Source organism: Myotis daubentonii, chromosome 3, assembly GCF_963259705.1.
Source record: "Myotis daubentonii chromosome 3, mMyoDau2.1, whole genome shotgun sequence".
NCBI lineage: Eukaryota > Metazoa > Chordata > Mammalia > Chiroptera > Vespertilionidae > Myotis > Myotis daubentonii.
In genome coordinates this window covers 217348995-217367923 of record NC_081842.1, presented here as the reverse complement: position 1 = coordinate 217367923, position 18929 = coordinate 217348995, and the positions used below count along the sequence as shown (strand labels likewise).

At 64.9% G+C, this 18929-nt stretch overlaps 1 protein-coding gene across 1 annotated transcript in view; it reads right to left on the bottom strand.

Annotated features, from left to right (window-relative positions):
* CHD5 (chromodomain helicase DNA binding protein 5) overlaps positions 1-18929 on the bottom strand; it is a 51924-nt gene that overhangs the window by 20229 nt on the left and 12766 nt on the right. The window contains exons 3-17 of the mRNA XM_059691509.1: positions 13040-13219; positions 11193-11311; positions 10463-10701; positions 8982-9106; positions 6985-7108; positions 6245-6411; positions 5878-6090; positions 4659-4865; positions 4311-4522; positions 3549-3680; positions 3358-3466; positions 2198-2389; positions 1909-2109; positions 209-346; positions 11-132 (exon numbers count right to left, since the gene is read on the bottom strand). Of these exons, the coding sequence (XP_059547492.1) occupies positions 11-132; positions 209-346; positions 1909-2109; positions 2198-2389; positions 3358-3466; positions 3549-3680; positions 4311-4522; positions 4659-4865; positions 5878-6090; positions 6245-6411; positions 6985-7108; positions 8982-9106; positions 10463-10701; positions 11193-11311; positions 13040-13219 (2480 nt within the window). The remainder of the gene's footprint in view (positions 1-10; positions 133-208; positions 347-1908; positions 2110-2197; positions 2390-3357; positions 3467-3548; positions 3681-4310; positions 4523-4658; positions 4866-5877; positions 6091-6244; positions 6412-6984; positions 7109-8981; positions 9107-10462; positions 10702-11192; positions 11312-13039; positions 13220-18929) is intronic.

The following is an 18929-nucleotide window of genomic DNA, read 5'->3' as shown; positions in this document are numbered from 1 at the left end:
CCCCGCTCACTTGAACCGCTCTGGAGTCAGGAAGTTGAGCAGGTGGAACAGCTCCTCCAGGTTGTTCTGCAGGGGGGTCCCCGTCAGCAGCAGCTTGTAGTCAATCTTGTAGCTGTTCAGGACCCTGAAGAACTGAGGGGCGAGGGGGTCAGGGGCGCGGCGGCCTGGCTAGCGCGGCGGGCGGCGGGGCGGGGGTCGGCGCCGCTACCTTGGACTGGTTGTTCTTGAGCCGGTGGGCCTCGTCCACCACGAGGCAGGCCCACTCGATGGAGCCCAGGATGGCCTGGTCGATGGTGATGAGCTCGTAGGAGGTGAGCAGGACGTGGAACTTGATCTGCACTTCTTTCTGGAGGGAAGAGCAGCATTTGGGCGCAAACGAGACAAGGTCTCCAGAGACAGAGGTGAGGAGGGGGAGCCGGAGCCCCCAGCGGGGCCCGGGACCGAGCGGAAGACCCGGCCACCAGGCCGAGGCCCAGAGCACCACCCGCACCGAGACCTGGTGCTGAGAAAGGAACCAGCTCAGTCACCCTTCAGAACCAGCCACGTGGGGGGCCCGGTCCTCACTGGCCTCCTCTCGCCCCCACACACCATTCAGCCGCGTTGTCACCGTCCCATTTGCAGCTCTGGGGTCCCAGGATGGACAGTGTTCCCCGTGGCCAACAAAAGGCAGAGCCAGGACAGTGAAGGGGACCCAGCACGTGGGGCTCAATGCAGTGCAGCTGCCGATTTAAAAATCTTAATAACTTTATTGCTGAATTTGTTTCCTATGACAAGGCCAGTGGGACGATGGAGCCCAAGCTCACGCGAGGTCCTAGAGCCCCAGACAGGTCTCAGCCCCCTGCTCCCTTCCCTGCCCAGCCCCCTCCCCCCCACCCCCCCCACCCTCCCCACCCCCAGCACTGCAGCTCGTGTGAGCACGAAGGACACGGGACCTGCCGCGCACCAGGCGCTGTCCGGGGCGCTTCTCAAAGTGTGGTCCGGGGACCACGGCGTCTGCATCACCCGGGACCCAGTCAGAAATGCAGCTCAGGCCCCGCCCCAGAGCTGCTGGCCCAGACCTGGTGACCCCTGCCCAGTGCTTGCTCACTCGCCCGCCCTCCACCGCTCTCTACTGTCACCTCCAGTTCACGAGACGACGCCCAGGCAAGGTGACTTGCCAGAGGTCACACGGGTGAGTCATGTCACCGCAAAATTCACTCAGAACCTCAGAATGGGGCCCTTTTTTTGGAGCTAGGGCCTTTGCAGGTGTAATTAGTTAAGGTGAGGTCAAGCCCACAACCCGGCCAGTGTTGGTCAGTGACTGGGCGTCGACCTATGAACCAGGAGGTCACAGTTCAGTTCCCACTCAAGGTACATGCCCGGGTTGCGGGCTCCATCCCCAGTAGGGGGTGTGCAGGAGGCAGCCAATCGACAATGTTTCCCATCAGTTTTTCTACCTCTCTATTCCTCTCCCTTCCTCTCTTTAAAAAGCAATAAAAACATTTTTAAAAAAGAATTAGTCGCCACCTTAAAAAAGTAAAAAAGAGGAGTAGGTTGGGCCCTAAATCCAATGAATGTGCCTTTATGAGACCCAAGACGCAAAGGGGACAGCGTGTGAGAGTCAGGGCGGCGACTGCAGTGAGGTGTCTGCGGGCCAGAGACCGCCTGCAGCCCCGAAGCTGGATGAGGCAGGGAGGGTCCGCTCGAGAGGGTCTCCCAGCGGGGAGGGCGCGTCCAGCCGACACACTGGGGAGACCGAGTTCCTGCTCTGTGACCCGCCCCCCTCCGCCCCCCCAGGACACGGTACAGGGGTAACTCTGCCTGGAGAGAAGCCTCCATGTGCGGAGACCCTGAGTGGAGGGACCCCGATGGACCGCAGAGCCCTGTGGCCTCAAGGCAGACAGGGCCTCCCAGGGACGCGGGGCTCACCTTCATGCGGAACACCTTCTTCCCACTCCGAATAGCGTTGTCCTCAAAGGAGAACTCGTTCTCCCGGATGACGGAGCGGCTCTCCTTGTCCCCCGTGTAGGTGACCACATAGAAGTCAGGGGCCCACATCTCGAATTCGCGTTCCCAGTTGATGATGGTGGACAGGGGCGCACTGACCAGGTACGGGCCCTTGGAGTGGCCCTGCAGAGACAGCGCGGTGAGGCTGCCGGCCCTCAGCGGGCGCCACCTTCCCCCACCCCACCCCCACCCACAGCCCCCGCGGCCCCACCTCCTTGTACAGGGAGTAGAGGAAGACGATGGTCTGCACCGTCTTGCCCAGACCCATCTCATCGGCCAGGATGGTGTCGGTGCCCTGGGCCCAGGAGAAGCGCAGCCAGTTGAGGCCCTCCAGCTGGTATGGGTGCAGCGTGCCCCCCGTGGAGTCAATGTACCACGGCTGCTTGTCGAACTTGACCGTGGGCTGTGGGGAGGCAGAGGGTCAGACACCCTGCATCCTGGGCCACCAGAGCGCCCCCTCCCATTGGCACACATTCCCACTCCTCTCACTGCTGCTAACTCCGTCCTCCCTCAGATCTTAGCCAAAACGCCTCCTCCTCCAGGAGCCCTCTCTCACTCCCACCTGTGTCCCACCGTGGCCGCCCCTACCTCCCCTCGGTTCAGTTTCCCCACTGTTAGGTTATCTGACCCTGAGCACCGGTGTGGCCACTACATTGTCCTGCTCAGTACTGCGTCCGCCCAGCCCCATACGGTGCCTGGGACACGGTGGGTGTTCAGTCCTGCTTGATGCACGCCCAGACTCTTCAGGATCCAGACCCCACCCTCCCGGCTTCCTTTACCCTGCAGTTCAAGGCCTCCAAGGGGTCCTCCTCATGTGCCAGACCCCGTCACCTTCCCTGGCACCCCAGTCCCAGGTGTACACACCAGTAGCCCGTGGGGGGTGGGCAGTTCTTGAAACAGGTCAGGTCCCTGTCCCCCCAGGGCCAGGTGCTGGCAGACACCCCAGAGAGGTTTGCCAAATGAACACAAGACCGCCACCCCCTTCCTGGTGAGCACAATCCCCCAGGGAAGGGGGGTTCTCCCTGTGAACAGGTGAGACTGGTGTGTAATTGGCTGTGACGCCCCTGAAGTTAGACGCGCTTTTTTATTTAAATGCTTGCAATTAGCCCATCTAAAGTAATGGAAGCCCATGAGCTAAGTGGAGCCGCTGGCCCCCAGTTTGTGCACAGAGAACCCACACTGCAACTTGCACAGGAAGCCAAGGCCCCAGTCCCCCACAGCTGCCCCTCTGCGTGAGGTGGGGCCCTAGGACACAGGGTGTGAGCTCTCCCCGGGGGATGCCTGGCATGAGTGGTCTGAACCGCAGGCCGTGGCAATCCCCTACTGCGTGGGCGAGGCCCTGGCGACCCCCCTGCTGCCGTCCCCGCTCACATCCACGATGGGCGTGTCCGGCGGCCTCTCCTGCTTGTCGTCCTTCAGCTTCTTGCCCTTTTTGACCAGCCTCTTGGGCAGCCGGGCGTCCTCCCCCAGCATCAGCTCCCTGGGAAGAGGGCGGGGTGCCGGTGAGCGAAGCTCAGGCTGCAGGAGCGGGAGCCCGGGGCGGGGCCCGGCGGGCGGCCCACCTGTGGCCCCAGTAGGCTTGCTTCAAGCTGTCGTAGCAGGGGATGTCGATGTCATCGATCTCCCAGGTGCACTGGTCGTAGGACAGGTCCTTCCACTTGATCAGGTAGTGCACGTCCCCCTTCTTGTCGAAGCTGCAACACAGTGGACAGACGGTGGAGGGTGGGGCACTGCAGCGGCCGTGGCCCAGGACGCCCCCTTCCCCAGCCACCAGGCCAGTGAGAGGGAGGGAGGGAGGGAGGGAGGGGCAGAGAGGCCGCCATAGCAGCGTCCTCTCCATCGGCTGGTGCAGCGAGAATCGCAGCAGTCACGGGTCTGGACACAGAAACCTGAGGCTCTGAGTGCGACCGTTCTCCCCACTGACCAGAGGCGTTTCTTTTATAACTTAAAGTGAAAGAGCGGTGCCCACAAGGACGGGATTCCTGCAGGTGCAGCGCCCTCTTCTGGAGACCCCGGGGCACAGGAGCCCGCTGGGTGCCCGTGTCACAGGCTGCTCCTTCCGGGTCACGTTGCCCCTTTGTATGTCTGACTTGGGAACTGTTCTCCCACCGCAAGTGTGACGTGTGCCCGTGTGCATGTGACAACCCCTCCGCTGGCCAGATCCCCGACGGCGGGGCCGCAGCCTCTTCCTCCCGCCCCCCCCCCACACACACACACACACACACACATCCGGGCCCTGTGCTCAGTCTTCAGAGCCGAGGGGCGGCATGGCCCGCCGGGGCGCCCACCTCCGCGAGGCTCGGCCGCACCCCGCCCGCACGCACCTGTGGTTCAGGATGCGGTGGATCATCATCCACTCGGGCTTGATGCCGTAGCGGTAGAAGCGCTCCTCCATCTTGGCGTGGAGCGGGTCCTTGCTCTTCCTCTTCTCGCTCTTGCCGTCCTCGTCGCCAGAGCCGTAGTCGAAGGGCGGGGGCTCATCCATGTCGTTCTTTCTTTGGTAGTTGCGGTACATCACCGTGTGGTACAGCTCCAGCTGCTCCCCGAGGGGCAGAGGTTACCAGGGAGACGGGCTGTGGCCCCCTTGTCCCCCTGACCCAGCGCCCCAGCCCTCTGCCTCGCCCTCCCCAGCACAGGAAGCTGAGCCTCACCCACCTGCCCAGGTGGCTCACCTGCAGCTCCTTCACCCAGGAGCAGTGCCAGTAGGAGAGCCCGGCCCACTTGACAAAGAACTCCCTCTCCGGGAGGCCCTCCAGAGGCTTGGGTGGGGGGACGCTGGGCTCCATGTCGGGCCCTGACAGCCCCCCCATGAAGGGGGTGGGGGGCTCCGTCCACCTCCAGTGTAGGATCCTCTGAACTTTGCCCTTCAGTGGCGGACACTGTGGAGAGAGGAAGGTCACCCAGGTCAGGGCTTAGCTGCAGGGCCCCGCCCGGAGGCTCCTGTGACAGCAGGCAGGGGAGCTGCACTGCTCCCCGAGTCAGGAAGTACCCCCGTGACCCCACAGCACAGACCTGTCCTCAGGGGCCCACGTGTGCTGTGCACAGATGGGCCATGTGGGTCTGCATGCATCCCACACATAGACAAACAGGAGCCCAGGTGCACGGAATGTGGGGGCTGCTGGCCACAGCACCGCCCAGGACCCAAGGGTGGCCCGGAGGACAGCTCAGAGCAGGTGGCATTTGGTGACTAGGGGGCACCGGTGGGGAGTGTCCTCAGAAACTGAGGCGCCAGCCCCAGGGGCCTCCTACCCTTTCACACCCCAGCTCTGGGACAGGAGCCAGGCCCCGGGTGGGTCTGAGTGGACAGTTCGGTGGCTGTGTGGCCTTAGGCAAGTCACTTCACCTCCCTGAGCCCCGTTTGCTCATCTAAAAATGGGGATCAGCCCAGCTGGCGTGGCTCACTGGTTGAAACAAAAGGCCCCGCACTGGGAAACGCCGTCAGCCTTAAAGGGATGCCCACTACGTTGGCTGTGGTGGGAGGCTGGGATTATCGCCACCACCTGTCTCTTTTCATAACGGCTGTTTGCAGGCCCCGGTGAGAAAACTGCAGCTGAGTCTGAAGGGCATTGAGCCGCAGACCGGCTCTGGGCGGGGCGGGGGCAGGACTCCGGGTGGTGGGCGGGGCTCGGGCTTAACCTAAAGGCTTGGGGGCGGGGCTAGAAGGGCGGGGCCTTGGTGGGTGAGGCTTGGAACGTCGTGGGTGGGGCCTCAGCGGGTGGAGTGGTGCTGCTAGGGGCGTGGCTTGGCCCGGTGTGGGCGTGGCTTTTATGGGGCGTGGCCTGCGCCGGCCTCTAAGCGCAGGGTCTTGCGGCCGACGGCCAGGCCGGGCGCGGTGGGCGGGGCCTGGCCGGCGGGGCGGGGCGTTCGCGCGGGGCGGGCGTTAACACTCACAGTACAGCGCGGGCAGAGCCATTCACCGTTTGGGATCTCGGGCAGCGGCGGGTTGAGGCAGTGCAGGTGGTAGGAGGAGGGGCAGGCGTCGCAGCAGAGCAGCTCGCCGCCGTCCTTGCACACTCGGCAGAACTCCATGTGGTCGTCCTCCTCCTCGCCGCCCTCCTCGTCATCGTCGTCGTCCTTCGGCTCCCACTGGATCCCCTCCTTCTCCTGGGGGGACAAGTACAGGTGGAGGTGCCCTGGGCCCAGACACCCTCCACCTGCGTGGGACCCCCCCTCCCACTCGGCACCCCCACGTTCTGTCCCCCGATGACCAGCGCAGGGTCTGGGTGCCAGGCACGGACCGACCCGCGGGGCTGCTTACACAGTGCGGACAGCTCCACTTGCCCTCGGGGGCCTTCTCCAGCTCGGGGTCCAGGCAGACCAGGTGGTAGGCCCGCGGGCAGGTGTCGCACAGGATGATCTCGCCGCCCTGCTGGCACACCTCGCAGTAGTCCTGGTGGTCTGTCTCGTAGCCGTCACCATCGTCGACTGGGAAGGGGCAGAGGCGGCCATGCGGGCTGCGTCCCCCTTCCCAAGGCCCCACCAGTCTCCCCCTGAGGCCGCCCCAGCACAGGGGTACTTAATAGATGTTGGAGGAATGGGTGGTGGGTGGACAGACAGGGTGAATGAAAGTTGGGGGTAATGGTTGAGGAAATAAAGGGGTAAAGAGATGGAGAGAAGGTGGATAGAAGGAAAGGTAGGAAGGGTGGGAGGAGGGAGAGAGGGAAGGAGGGATGACAGGTGGGACAGGCAGGGGAAGGGGTGAGGGGATAGGTGGGTAGAGGAGCGGATGACTGAATGGTGGGTGATGGCTGATGGATGGCACTTCTCCAGTGCCCTCTGCTAGTGCAAATGCCCTGGCCCTCCTCCCCCCTGCCCTGCCTCACTGGGACAGGCCCCCTCTCCTGACCGAGGGCCCCAGGGTGGCTGAGGGAGCACAGGGGAACTGCCCAGCTGAGGCCAGAGGAGGCTGGGCATGAGGACACCTCCCCGGCTTCCCCGAGGGACCTCTGCACCCCCACATCCACAGGCGGCCAGGGGCCCGCCGACGGAAAGGCCTACTCCTCCTCTTCTTGCGCCTCCTCTTGCTCCTCTTCCCCAGGGCTGCCGAGCACTCGGAGCGCACGGAGGAGCTGTGGATGCTGGCGCTGTCCAAGTCCGACTCCTCCCGCTCATCCTCCTCGCTCTGCAGGGGCGGAGGACCCTGTGAGCCCAGAACCTGCCGGGGGCTCATCCCGAGGGCCTCCCTGGCCTGGGCAGAGGGGCGTGGGGCAGGGCACCATGGCGGCTCTGGGGGCACAGGGCTCTGTGTGGTTCATCTAGTCTCTGCCTCCAGCTGGAAACCCAGGGGCCCGGCCTAATGCCCTACCCGCTCCCAAAGCCGTGCTCTGAGCCCACAGAGAGCTCAGTGCCTTCCCCAGGCCATGCCCTCCGCCTTGCCAACTCCTACAGGTCCCTCTAGGACACCTCCCCCAGGCCTCCCCTTAACTGAACCTGTTGCACTGCCTGTGTGCCAGGCCTGGCCCATGCCATCTGCCCGTCGCTGGCTGTCTCCCAGTGCGAGGCCCAAACCCCTTCCAGACGGAGCCTCTGGAGCAGGGCCACGCGGCTCAGCAGAGACCAGCACGTCAGCACGTGCTCACCAGTATCTGCTGAGCCGAGCGGCTGCCCAGCTCCACGCGGGGCCACGCCTGCCGCTCACGCTCCCTCCAGAGCAGCTCAACCCAAGCCCTGTCCGCTGCCTCTGCCCATGGAAATGCCTTCCATGTCTGCGCCTCCGCAGGGCTGGGGTGAGGCGAGGGAAAGAAGTGCCCGTGCAGGAGGGGGGTGAAGGGAGGGCAGAGAAGTGACCAAGTGCTCCCGGTGGGTTCCCTCGGGGTCAGTCTGACCTGGTGCAGAGCTGGCCCCAGAAGGACACGGGAGCCAGCCTGGTCCTGCCTCCAGGCCACCTTCCTGGGGCCCAGCCTCGCAGACTTGGGCACCAGGCCCCACCAGGACTCTCAGGGGCCAGCTGACCCTCCCCCCTGCTGCCCAGATGGGGTGGCAGCCGAGGGCAGCGAGAGCCAGGACTGAGCCCCAGTTCAGCGGGTGGGCCCCACGCCCAGTCCCAGCTGCAGGCCTGGGGAAGGATCTAGCCTGAGCCCCTCACCAGCAGGTTGGGGAACTGAGGCCCAGCAGGCCTGTGGGTAGAAGGGGAGGAGAGTGGGAGGGAGGAGGACCTGCCCCCAGGCCACTTCAGGAGCATGAACCCACCGCCCAGCCCTGCTTTCCACAGCACCCCAACCTTGGCACGCACATGCCAACGCACCTCAGGGCTGCGCACATGCACACACCACAGACACCCGAGTGCACGTGGGCTTGCTGTCTCACCCACACGGACACCTTCCCGTCCACCGGGTCTTTCACACACCCTCACACACACACACTCATTCACTCACTCTCACACCCTCACACACACCCTCATACACGCATGCTCGCTCACACACACGCTCTCACACACACACACACACACACACACTCATTCACTCACTCTCACACCCTCACACACACGCTCACACACACGCTCACACACACACGCTCACACACGCTCACACACACGCTCACACACACACGCTCACACACGCTCACACACACACGCTCACACACACGCACACACACGCTCACACACACACTCATTCACTCTCACACCCTCACACACACGCTCACACACACGCTCACACACACACGCTCACACACGCTCACACACACGCTCACACACGCTCACACACACGCTCACACACACGCTCACACACACACGCTCACACACACGCTCACACACACACGCTCACACACACGCTCACACACACACGCTCACACACACGCTCACACACACGCTCACACACACGCTCGCTCACACACACGCTCACACACACACGCTCACACACACACGCTCACACACGCTCACACACACGCTCACACACACACGCTCACACACACACGCTCACACACACGCTCACACACACGCTCACACATACGCTCACACACACGCTCGCTCACACCACACACACGGCCTCGCTCACCGAGGAGCCTTTCTTCCTCTTGCCGCCCAGCCCTCCGAAGCGGAACTTGAGCCCCGCCGCCTTCTTGCCCTTGCCCTTCCTCTTGGCGTCCTTGGAGCCTTTGACCTTCTTCCGCACGCCCGGCCCTGCACAGCGACGCGACAGGAGAGGGTCGTGTGTGTGGTGGGCCTTTCCACGTGAGCAGACAGGGGCTCAGAGAGGTCAGCCCTGCCTGCAGTTGTACAGCATGTGGTGGTGGGGGGGGGGGCCAGAGAATAACCCGGCCCAGGCTCTGCCCCGGGCACCAGGACGCCCCTCTTCTCGGACAGCAGAAACCCCGCCATCTCGGGAAGAGCCCTGTCCTGCCCCAGTGGAGCCACGGCCAGCAGGACCCCCGAGGCCCCCACCTCTGGGCCACCCCTGGGCCCTGGAGGGCTGTTGTGGGGCAGGAAGCTGCCAGCCTCGGTTATCCCCACGCCTGGGCGACGCTGGCACCTCAAGACCACCCTGACCTCTGCCATCCCCCCAAATGCTGGCTCCTGGGGGCCAGCACCATGGAGGGTTTTGTGGGATTGGCCACAGAGCCATCAGCCATCTGGGGAGTGAGGACCCGAGCGCCCCTCCCCCGGGGCTGACCAGGGGAGATGGGCCTGGGCGCAGCGACCTCCAGCCGCATCACGTGCAGGGAGATGGGGCTGGGGGCCCGGCAGCGACCTCAGCGCCGCCAAAGAAAATCTATTTCAATTTCTCAGGCTCTGAATACGCGGCCAGGGAATCAATAGCTCAGCGCGGGAGCCCGAGAGGAAATGAGAAAGCAGGGCCGTGTGCAGGCCAGAGGCCAGCGAGGGGGCAAGCAGGAGCCGGCTGGGACCCATGTCACTGCCCACCGGGCCCTGCAGGGACCTGGCCAAGGGCCACACCGTCCCAGAGGCAAAGCTCCTTGTGGCTGAAACAAGGAGTCCCCGAGCCCCCTGAGTCCCCCCTCAGAGCCCAGTCAGGGCACCCAAAGGCTGAGCTGCCGTGGGAGATCAGCGCGCCCACCTGCCACGGGCCAGGCACCCCCAGCCAGGCAGGCCCCTGGGGAAGTCAAGTCGCAGAGAGCCTCTGCTGTCCCTGGTAACCCACCGGACACCCCACTGAGGCCAACTTGTGTCTGGACCTCCTTCCAGGGCTCCCCGGAAGCCGGCCCTGACCACACCAGTGCTCGGGCAAGAGGGTCACGGGCTCACCTTGGCCCCTTCTCCCTGGGAATGGCACCGCCTCACACGTGAGACCCCCTGACTCTCAGCAGCCTGGGCCTCCCCAGCCCTTCCTGACGCCCGAGTCGGAGGGGCCAGGGCAAAACTCCCCAAGCTCTGAGCACCGCCCCCCGCTTCTCCCCAGCCCCTAAGGGAGCGCCAGTGCCCCTGCGGTACAGCCGAGAAGGGCCATGTGGGTCCAGGTCAGACAGGCCTGGAAGGGCTCCTGCCAGCAGGCTGGGTGCCCACCCCCCGTAGCCTTACCCTTGCCCTCTTTGGTCTTGGCCTTGCGGATGGGCACAGGCTGGGGCGCCTGCTGGGGGCTGACAGCCAGCGGGGGGGCGATGGTGACCGTCTCCACGGCCGCAGCCACGGCCGCCGCGGCCGCCGCCGCCGAGCTGCCCTTGAAAGGGTTGTTGGCACTGAACTCCCGCCACTTGGCGCCCAGGACGGTCATCATTTTGGACATGGGGATCTTTGGGTTCTTCTTGGCAATGAGAGGCCTGTGTGGGGGCGGAGGCAGGAAGGTGAGGGCAGGGCCATGGAGGGGTGGACCCCCACATGACCCCGGCAGGGCCCCCACATCCCACACCTGGGACAGGCAGCCCCAGCCCCAGGCTCCCGGTTGGGAAACGGGGCAGAAAGGGGGGCAGGAAGAAGACAAAGCTTGAGGCAGCAGTGCCCCCCAAAATGCTCGCGTCCCTGTTTATGCGGTTGGCAATCTCCTCGTGAATTGGGTTTCTAGAACCCGCGAGGCCTGAGGCTGGAGAGGGGGCAGGAGGGCACAGGCCCCCGGGACTGACTGGGGCCCCCACCCCAGGTGCAGGGCAAGCAAGGGAGGCAGGGCCACCTGCCAAAATGGAAGGGGCCCCTCCAGCTCTGCCCAGGTTGGTGTCGGCCTGACAGCCACCCCCCAGGAGCCGGACTCTGCCACCATGGCTGCCGCCCCTCCCCCCTCTCAACCCCCACCCCGCGCCACCCCGCCCCACCAGACCTGAGGAACTGGCTGAAGGCCTTGTAGTTGGTCAGCGTGTGGTAGTCGGCCTCCGAGAACAGATAGTCCACGTCGTCCAGGCCCCACTCGGCCATGAGCTGCCCCGAGGACTTGGGCTCCTGCGGACACGGGGCCGGAGATGGAATCAGAGGCCGGTCCTCCTAACCCGCACCCCCATCCCAGGGCCCCACCCAGGAGGCCTCGGGGCAGGCGGGAGGGGAGGGCCCTGCCTGCACCAACAGGAGCAGTTCTCAGTCAGCACTGAACACCCTAAAACTTCCAGCCCCAAGCCCTGGATCGGGTCCGGCTCAGACAGCAGTTCATGAGGGGGTGCAGGGCGAAGCACCTAGGGGTTGACGTGGGGCTTGGGGTGAGACCGTGTGTGTGCCCAGGGCAGGGGTAATGGGGCCCACTCTCTGGAGAAATCTATTCGGGCGTCTGGGCCTGAAGATGGGTGTTGGGATGCAGATGGCCTGGGGAGGCAGCCGGCTTGGGGCTGCCTAAGGCACGTTGGGAGAAATGAGGCCACCCCAGGATGTCCCCCCTAAAGTCATGCATGGACCCCACAAAGGGACAGGCCGCTGCCGGTTCCAGAGCCAGCAAGGTGTGTCCGGGCCAGGGTGGGGGCCAGGACAGCTCCAGAGGGACCCTCCGGTACCTCTCACTTTCCAGGTGGCACTGAGGCCCAGGCAGGGGTGTGGCTTCCCAAGGGCACACAGCAAACTCATGGGACTGCCACCCCAGGCGCCAAGTCAATCGGGCCACCCTTGGCTGCCCCAGCCAGCCAGTGGCCAAGAAGCCCTGAGCTGTCACTGCTCCCATTCTCCTCCGTGCCCAGAGCTTCCCGGCCCCCTGTTCTCTGTGACACTTCACAGTGGATCCCCCTCCCACACCCAACCTGACCCCCCACCCCACACCTCCCACCCACACAGCCCTTCCCGGAGGCACACAGCCCTTGGTTCCCACCGGGACACAGAGCGAGCCGACGACAGTTATGAGATAAGCCGAGTCGCTCCCATGAGCTCCCCGTCCACAGCCGTCAGCCCCTCAGCTATTATGTCACAGACGGCTCACCACCCACCTGCCCACCTGCCCACGCGTGCGGTCCCCTGGGGGCCGGGCTTCCTGACGTCAGGCAATGACAGCCACCATTTCTGCCTCACCCAACAGCCACTGCACTAATATTTACAGAGCACTCCTCTTTCCGCCCAAACGGAGCCCGGGAGCCTGGTCCTGGGGGGTCCCGGGTGACTTGAGGTCCTCTGGCCTCACCCTCAGCCCTTCCCCACCCGAGGAGCCCCAGGGTGTAGCCTCAGAGGCTCCCACACTTCTCAGAGCTTGGCCCGGGGGGCTCTAGGCCCCTCCTCCAGCTCCGGGACTGGCTCAGTCCTGCAGGGCCCAGGGCAGGATCCCAGACCTGGCTCCCTAACAAGTTCCCCTTCTACTCTAAGCGGAGCTGTCCAGACGCTTCTTGCTGGCAAAGACTCTATTTGCTGATTTATTTTCCCAAATGGCTCCAAGCAAGAGGCTCCTGACAGGACACTTGAGCTCAAACCATCCCTCTCCCCAGAGAGAGCTCTGCGCTGCATCGGGCAGGATCACTACAAGACCTCGAGGCTGAACGGCCACCTCCCAGACCCCTAAACCTCACCCGTCGTTACTTCAAATGTGTGTCTGACCTGTGGCTGCGGCATTCCTCACAGGCAGGAATCCATCCTCCACAGGAGTGCACACGCACACAGACCCGTCAGCCAGGTCCCCCCGCCCCCTCCCCCGGGGGCTCCCTGGCGCCCTCCGAGCAGGCCTGCCTGTGGGAGCCGGGTCCGCCCGCCGGCCTCAGGGGTTACCTTTAGGCATCCCTCATCGTTGGCATCCTCATCGTCACCCTTCCTTTTTCGTTTGGCTTTTTTCTCCTTCTTGTCCTTGAGTTTCTTCTTCTTCTTTTTGTTAGGGGAGTAGTCGCTCCCCTCACTCTCCGACTTCTCTTCCAGGTCCTCTTCATTATCCGACAGCTCATCATGGCTCCCCTGCAAGGCCAGGGTTACCGTGAGGCCACGGGGCCCAGAGGAGGCCTGGAGCCTGGGCGGCAGGCCCGCCCCGAGAGCAGCCTCCGGGCACAGTCAGCCCCTCTTTCTGGATCGTTCGGCATCTGCCGCTCACAGCTCAGCCCGGAGCCCAGCCGGAGGGGCTGCCGAGCCGCAGTCAGGCTTACACCCTGGGGCGGAGCCGTGGAGGATGCGCCGGGTCAGGCTTCCCCACCGGGCCGGCTCCACCGGCCGCCTGAGCTGAGGTCGGGCTCAGCTCCAATCAGAACCGGCGTCTAAGGACGTTGGGATTTTAACGAGTCGTGTGTGACGGTGCCAGGACCCAAGAACTCAAAGCAGAGGCGTGATGTGGGAGCCAAAGAGCAAAGTGCACCAGGAAAGCCGCAGGAGCCCGTGGAACTGTGTGTGGTGAGTGCAGCCCGTGGGACTGCGTGTGGCAAGCACAGCCGTGGAACTGCGTGTGGAGGGCGCAGCCCGTGGACCTGTGTGTGGCGGGTGCAGCCCGTGGACCTGCGTGTGGCGGGCACAGCCGTGGGACTGCGTGTGGCGGGTGCAGCCGTGGACCTGCGTGTGGCGGGTGCAGCCCGTGGACCTGCGTGTGGCGGGCACAGCCGTGGACCTGCGTGTGGCGGGTGCAGCCCATGGACCTGCGTGTGGCGGGTGCAGCCCGTGGACCTGCGTGTGGCGGGTGCAGCCCGTGGACCTGCGTGTGACCTGCGTGTGGTGGGTGCAGCCCGTGGACCTGTGTGTGACCTGCGTGTGGCGGGTGCAGCCCGTGGAACTGCGTGTGGCGGGTGCAGCTGTGGAACTGCGTGTGGCGGGTGCAGCCCGTGGACCTGCGTGTGGCGGGTGCAGCCCGTGGACCTGCGTGTGACCTGCGTGTGGCGGGTGCAGCCCGTGGAACTGTGTGTGGCGGGTGCAGCCCGTGGACCTGCGTGTGGCGGGCGCAGCCCGTGGACCTGCGTGTGGCGGACGCAGCCGTGGACCTGCGTGTGGTGGGCGCAGCCGTGGACCTGCGTGTGGCGGGCGCAGCCGTGGACCTGCGTGTGGCGGGTGCAGCCCGTGGACCTGCGTGTGGCGGGTGCAGCCCGTGGGACTGCGTGTGGCAAGTGCAGCCGTGGAACTGCGTGTGGCAGGTGCAGCCGTGGGACTGCGTGTGGCGGGTGCAGCCGTGGGACTGCGTGTGGCAGGTGCAGCCGTGGGACTGCGTGTGGCAGGTGCAGCCCGTGGAACTGCGTGTGGCGGGTGCAGCCCATGGGACTGTGGTGGCGGGTGCAGCCCATGATTGACGTTGAACACACAACTTTGCCTCCTGTGGCCCCAGAAGCCCAGCTTCCCCGCACCCACACCTGCTCCCCGGCCGCTGCGTCCAATATGAGACAAGGTAATTGAGGCAGCTCTCAGCGTGGCTTCTTTGATTTAGTTTCCCCCTCTAAGGCCTAAAATGGCCCATTCCTATGGAGATGCGGTGTTTACAGCCAGAGCACCCCCCCCCCAGGAAGGCACTGCCCTCTGAGCAAGCTGCTCACTCCCAGCCTTCCCAGGCAGATGCAAGTGGACGGCAAAGCCCTCCCAGCCCCTCCCGGCCGGGCCTGCAAGGAGAGAGGCTGGGCTGCTGCTCCGGGACCAGCTCGGACCTGTCACCCTCCTGCTGGCTGTTTACTGTGGTCAAGGTGAGCAAGCGGTGTGGGAGGGACAGAGAAGAACCAGGCGGGAAATGAGCTCCAAAACGCCGATGGGGAGAGAGGCCTAAGAGAAGGTGAGGAAGGGAGGGGGAGGGAAGAGGAGGGAGAGGAGGGAGGGGAGGGAGAAGGGAGGAGAGGAGGGTGCCAAGGAGAGTGGGGTCATCTGGGGAATCCTGGGAGGCCCCCAGCCCGGTCTCTGCCCGTTGGGGCCACACTGTAAGGAGTTGAGAGTCTTTTCCCAGGAGGGAGCTCTCCCTGAGATTCGGCTGGGAAAGGGGCAGCCACAGGCTCCCACACTTCCCGCTCTCCTGGGCGCTCAGCTCAGTCTCCCTGCTCCACGCTCCCGCTCCCAAACCGGTGCCCGCTGAGAACAGAGTCAGTGTGCAGGCTGGCAGCCTCCACACCTCTCCTGTGTCCTGGTGCTTCCGGAATACTGCTGGCCACGCTGGGCCCTGGGACAGTGCAGGTCCACTGCAGGTCCTGCGCTGGAGCCCGCCCAGGCCTGGTGGCCACAATCGCCAGCTGGGCCTCAGTCCTTTGGGGAGGTGGAGGTCAGACAGGAGCACCCATTTCTCCCTAGGGTGCAGCGCTCGGCCAGCTTAGAGAGATCACCCTTGGAGAGACCTGAGGGCAGGCTCTACCCCAGCCCTCGCCCCAGCAAAGGTAAGGGCGGGAGGATGCCACACACTTCAGCACCACGGACAGCAGCTGTGGGCCCGCAGAGGTTGGGGCTCAGGCCTGGCCCTCAGCTGCCCTGGGACAGACCCCACAGTGCAGACCGGGGATGAAACAGGAGGACCCGTGGTGGGTCCCTGGGGAGGCCACACAACAGAGTGGCCTCAGAGCGCTGACCCCTGCTTGCCTGGGAACCGGCACGTAGCTGCACCACCTGACCTCGGCTTCCTCACGGCGGATGGGATGCCACTGGGTAACGAGGGGAGCAAAGAACGCCACGTAAGAGAAGGCCTGGAACATTCTGCAATGGGAGCGTCCCAGCGACAACCCCTACACTGCTTGGAGGCCAAAGATGCAGCCAGGACGGCACACTGGAGAACCACTCATTGTAAGGCAATAATTGGGGGGGGTGGGGGGGCGGCACACTGGAGGACTCACCCGCCTCGGGTACTGGTTTCTGCCAATCAGGATGTCACCTGCAGCGAGACAACTACCGTACATGGGGCGTGGTGCCGACAGGGGCTGCGGTGGACACACCTGAGGGGCGTGGTGCCGACAGGGGCTGCGGTGGACACACCTGAGGGGGCGTGGTGCTGACAGGGGCTGCGGTGGACACACCTGAGGGGCGTGGCCCTGAGCATCGGTGGGAAGCAGGCACTGCCATAGCCCAAGCGCAGGAGAGGCAAGGGGTGGCCAGCACAGCTCCGAATGCAGAGCCCAGAGGGAGAGGAAGAGGGAGGGAGGAAGGGAGGGAGGGAAGGGGGAAGGGAGAGAAAGGGCAAGGGAGGGAGGGAGGGAGGGAGGGCAGAAGGGATGGATGGGAGAGGGAGGGAGGGGGAGGGGCAGCAGGCCTGGCAGAAGGCCCCAAGCGAGGCACTGCCAGGAGGGCTGGCCCAGCGTCCACCCCAGGGCTCCCTGGGAGAGCAGGAGGGCAGACCTCCTGGGGAAGGACCTCATCTCAGGGAGGGGAAGGCAGCCCCCGCTGCGTCGCCCGCACCCCTGCCTGTGCCCTCGCCCTCTCTGTGCCCTGCCTGCTCCCTCGGCTAAGGAAGCTGCACCTCCCGGGCCCACCCCCGGCTGGTGGAGGGTGAGGGGCAGGAGAGGGCCTTGGAGCTGGTTTGCCGCACACATCGCTGCGCCCAGCGGTGTGGACACTCCTAGAGCTGAGCCTCCTTTCTCTTCCCAACCCCTGTCCTGGCAGAGAAGGGGGAGGGGAGGGCAGCGTCCCATCGGCGGGACCTGGGGGGCCTCAGACGGTGGCCAGAGGGGAAGGGAGGATGGAGAACCCGATGGGCTCTGAATCTTGAAACTGACGAAGGCGGAGCTGCAGGTCAAGCAAGGTCAGGGGAGAAGCAGCAGCAGGGAGCACGAAAGCCCTGACAGCCTCAGCCTGAGCCACAGGCTCTCAAAGTCGGCGTCAGCAGGGGCTTTGACCTTGAGGCTACCCTCTGGGCTGTGGCAGCCGTGGGCGTGATGATGGGAGTGCGCTTGGCGTAGAACCTCAGTGGACTTGGAGCCCCCACAGAATCCATCTGCAAAGCTGCCTTAGCCACCGCGCCCAGGGCGTGGGTGCCAGCAGCGGGGGGCAGGCAGGAGGGGTCTCTGCCCTGAGCCCAGGCCCACAGCGGACGGGGCATGCCCCCCAGAGCAGGCCCGGGGACCCTGAGTGAGCAGTCCCTTCCTCCTCCCAGCTCTGCAGATGTTTCTGGATCCAGGCCTCCCATCTCCTCCCTCTCCCTTCCCTCCCTGCCCAGCGCTCAGCACACAGCACACCCCGAAAAACGAGGCGTTTCAACCCAAAAGGAAGGCCCGGAGAGCTGGTCATTCTCAGTCCGGGTCCTTCACGATCGAGAGGGAAAAAGAAAGAATCGGATACGAGCCTTCCCATTCACTGTTATAAACAGTTATAATTTAGCGCTGAATAATTGGTTGCTATGGCGACGCCGCAGTACAGGTGGAAATCATCTCTCCCTCCTGCGCGGGGTCTGACAAGGAGCTTCATCTCCATGTGCTCAGGCCCTGGCCCCAGTCCGGCTCCTTTATGTAAATCCGAGCCCCGGACTTGCTGCCCCCCCCCCGCCCCCCTCACAGGAAAACAAGACTGCCGCCCCACCCACCACCCCTCCTGCCTCCACCACCGCCTGCCCGTCATGGGGCTGCCTGGTTGGAGGTGGAGGGGAGCAAAGGTTGCAATTCCCTTTCCCATGCCCTGAGGACCCAGGTCTGTGGGGGGGGGGGGGGCACACGGCCACGGGATCCTGCCCTCTGAACACAGCATGCTCCAGACCCCCTACGAGGGGCCAGCTGGCCAAGCCAGGCGCTCAGGAATGCGGGGAGGGGGCAGCATCGGCCCAGGGGTCGCTGTGGGGGCCTGTCGGGCACTGCCCGGTCATCTGCAGACCTCCAGCCCCCCTGCTGCACCCCTTCTGAGAACCTGAGCTGCATCTTGGTCGAGAGAGGAAGGAGTGTGAGGAGGAAGAGAGGAGAGGGAGAGTGGAGAGAATGGGAGAGAGGAGGAGAGAGAGAGGGAGGGAGGGAGAGAGGAGGAGAGAGGGAGGGAGGGAGGGAGAGAGGGAGGGAGGGAGGGAGAGAGGAGGAGAGAGGAGAAGAAAGGGACAGGGAGGGGGAGGGGGGAATGGGAGGGGGGGGAATGGGGGAGGGGGGAAATGGGGGAGGGGGCAATGGGGGGAAGAAGAAGCGAGAAGACAGCAAGGGAGACAGGAGACGGCAAGAGATGGACACAGCAGAGGCCCAGCAGAGACTGGCCGAAGACACAGACAGACAAACCGGAGCCAGAGAGACAGACACGTGCTTATGTGGGTCCAGAAGAAGGGAGGGAGCCTGGGTGACGGGGCGCTGGACATGGAGGCCAGCACCAGCCCCCCTCCCCCCGCCGCATCCCTCCACCCCAGCCGCCAGTCCACCGTGTCCAGACACTGCCCACCTCCACCCTCCTCCTGGCCAGGGCAGTGGGGAGGGTCCTGCCGTACCCTGGGCCCTGCCTGGGGCGGGGAGAGGAGGAAGGGGGTGCCCACAGGCCCGTGGCAGCCCTCGTGGCCCCCTTTGCGTTTGGGAATTGGGGGGACGCTGCCTGAAGGCCTGAGCCCGAGGAGCAGCAGGCGCCTCTGTGCGGACCCAGCCTCTGCCCAGGCCCATGAGCAGCTGCCGGGAGGAAACGCTCAGGAGCTGGGCGGGCAGGGACGACAGGACGACAGGACGACAGGATGGCGGACGCTCCCATCCCACCGCCTGCGGCCGCCTCTGGGGCACCCTCCCTGCTCCTCCAGGTGGCCCTGAGGGGAGGTGGCGGTGTGCACCCCATTCTACAGACA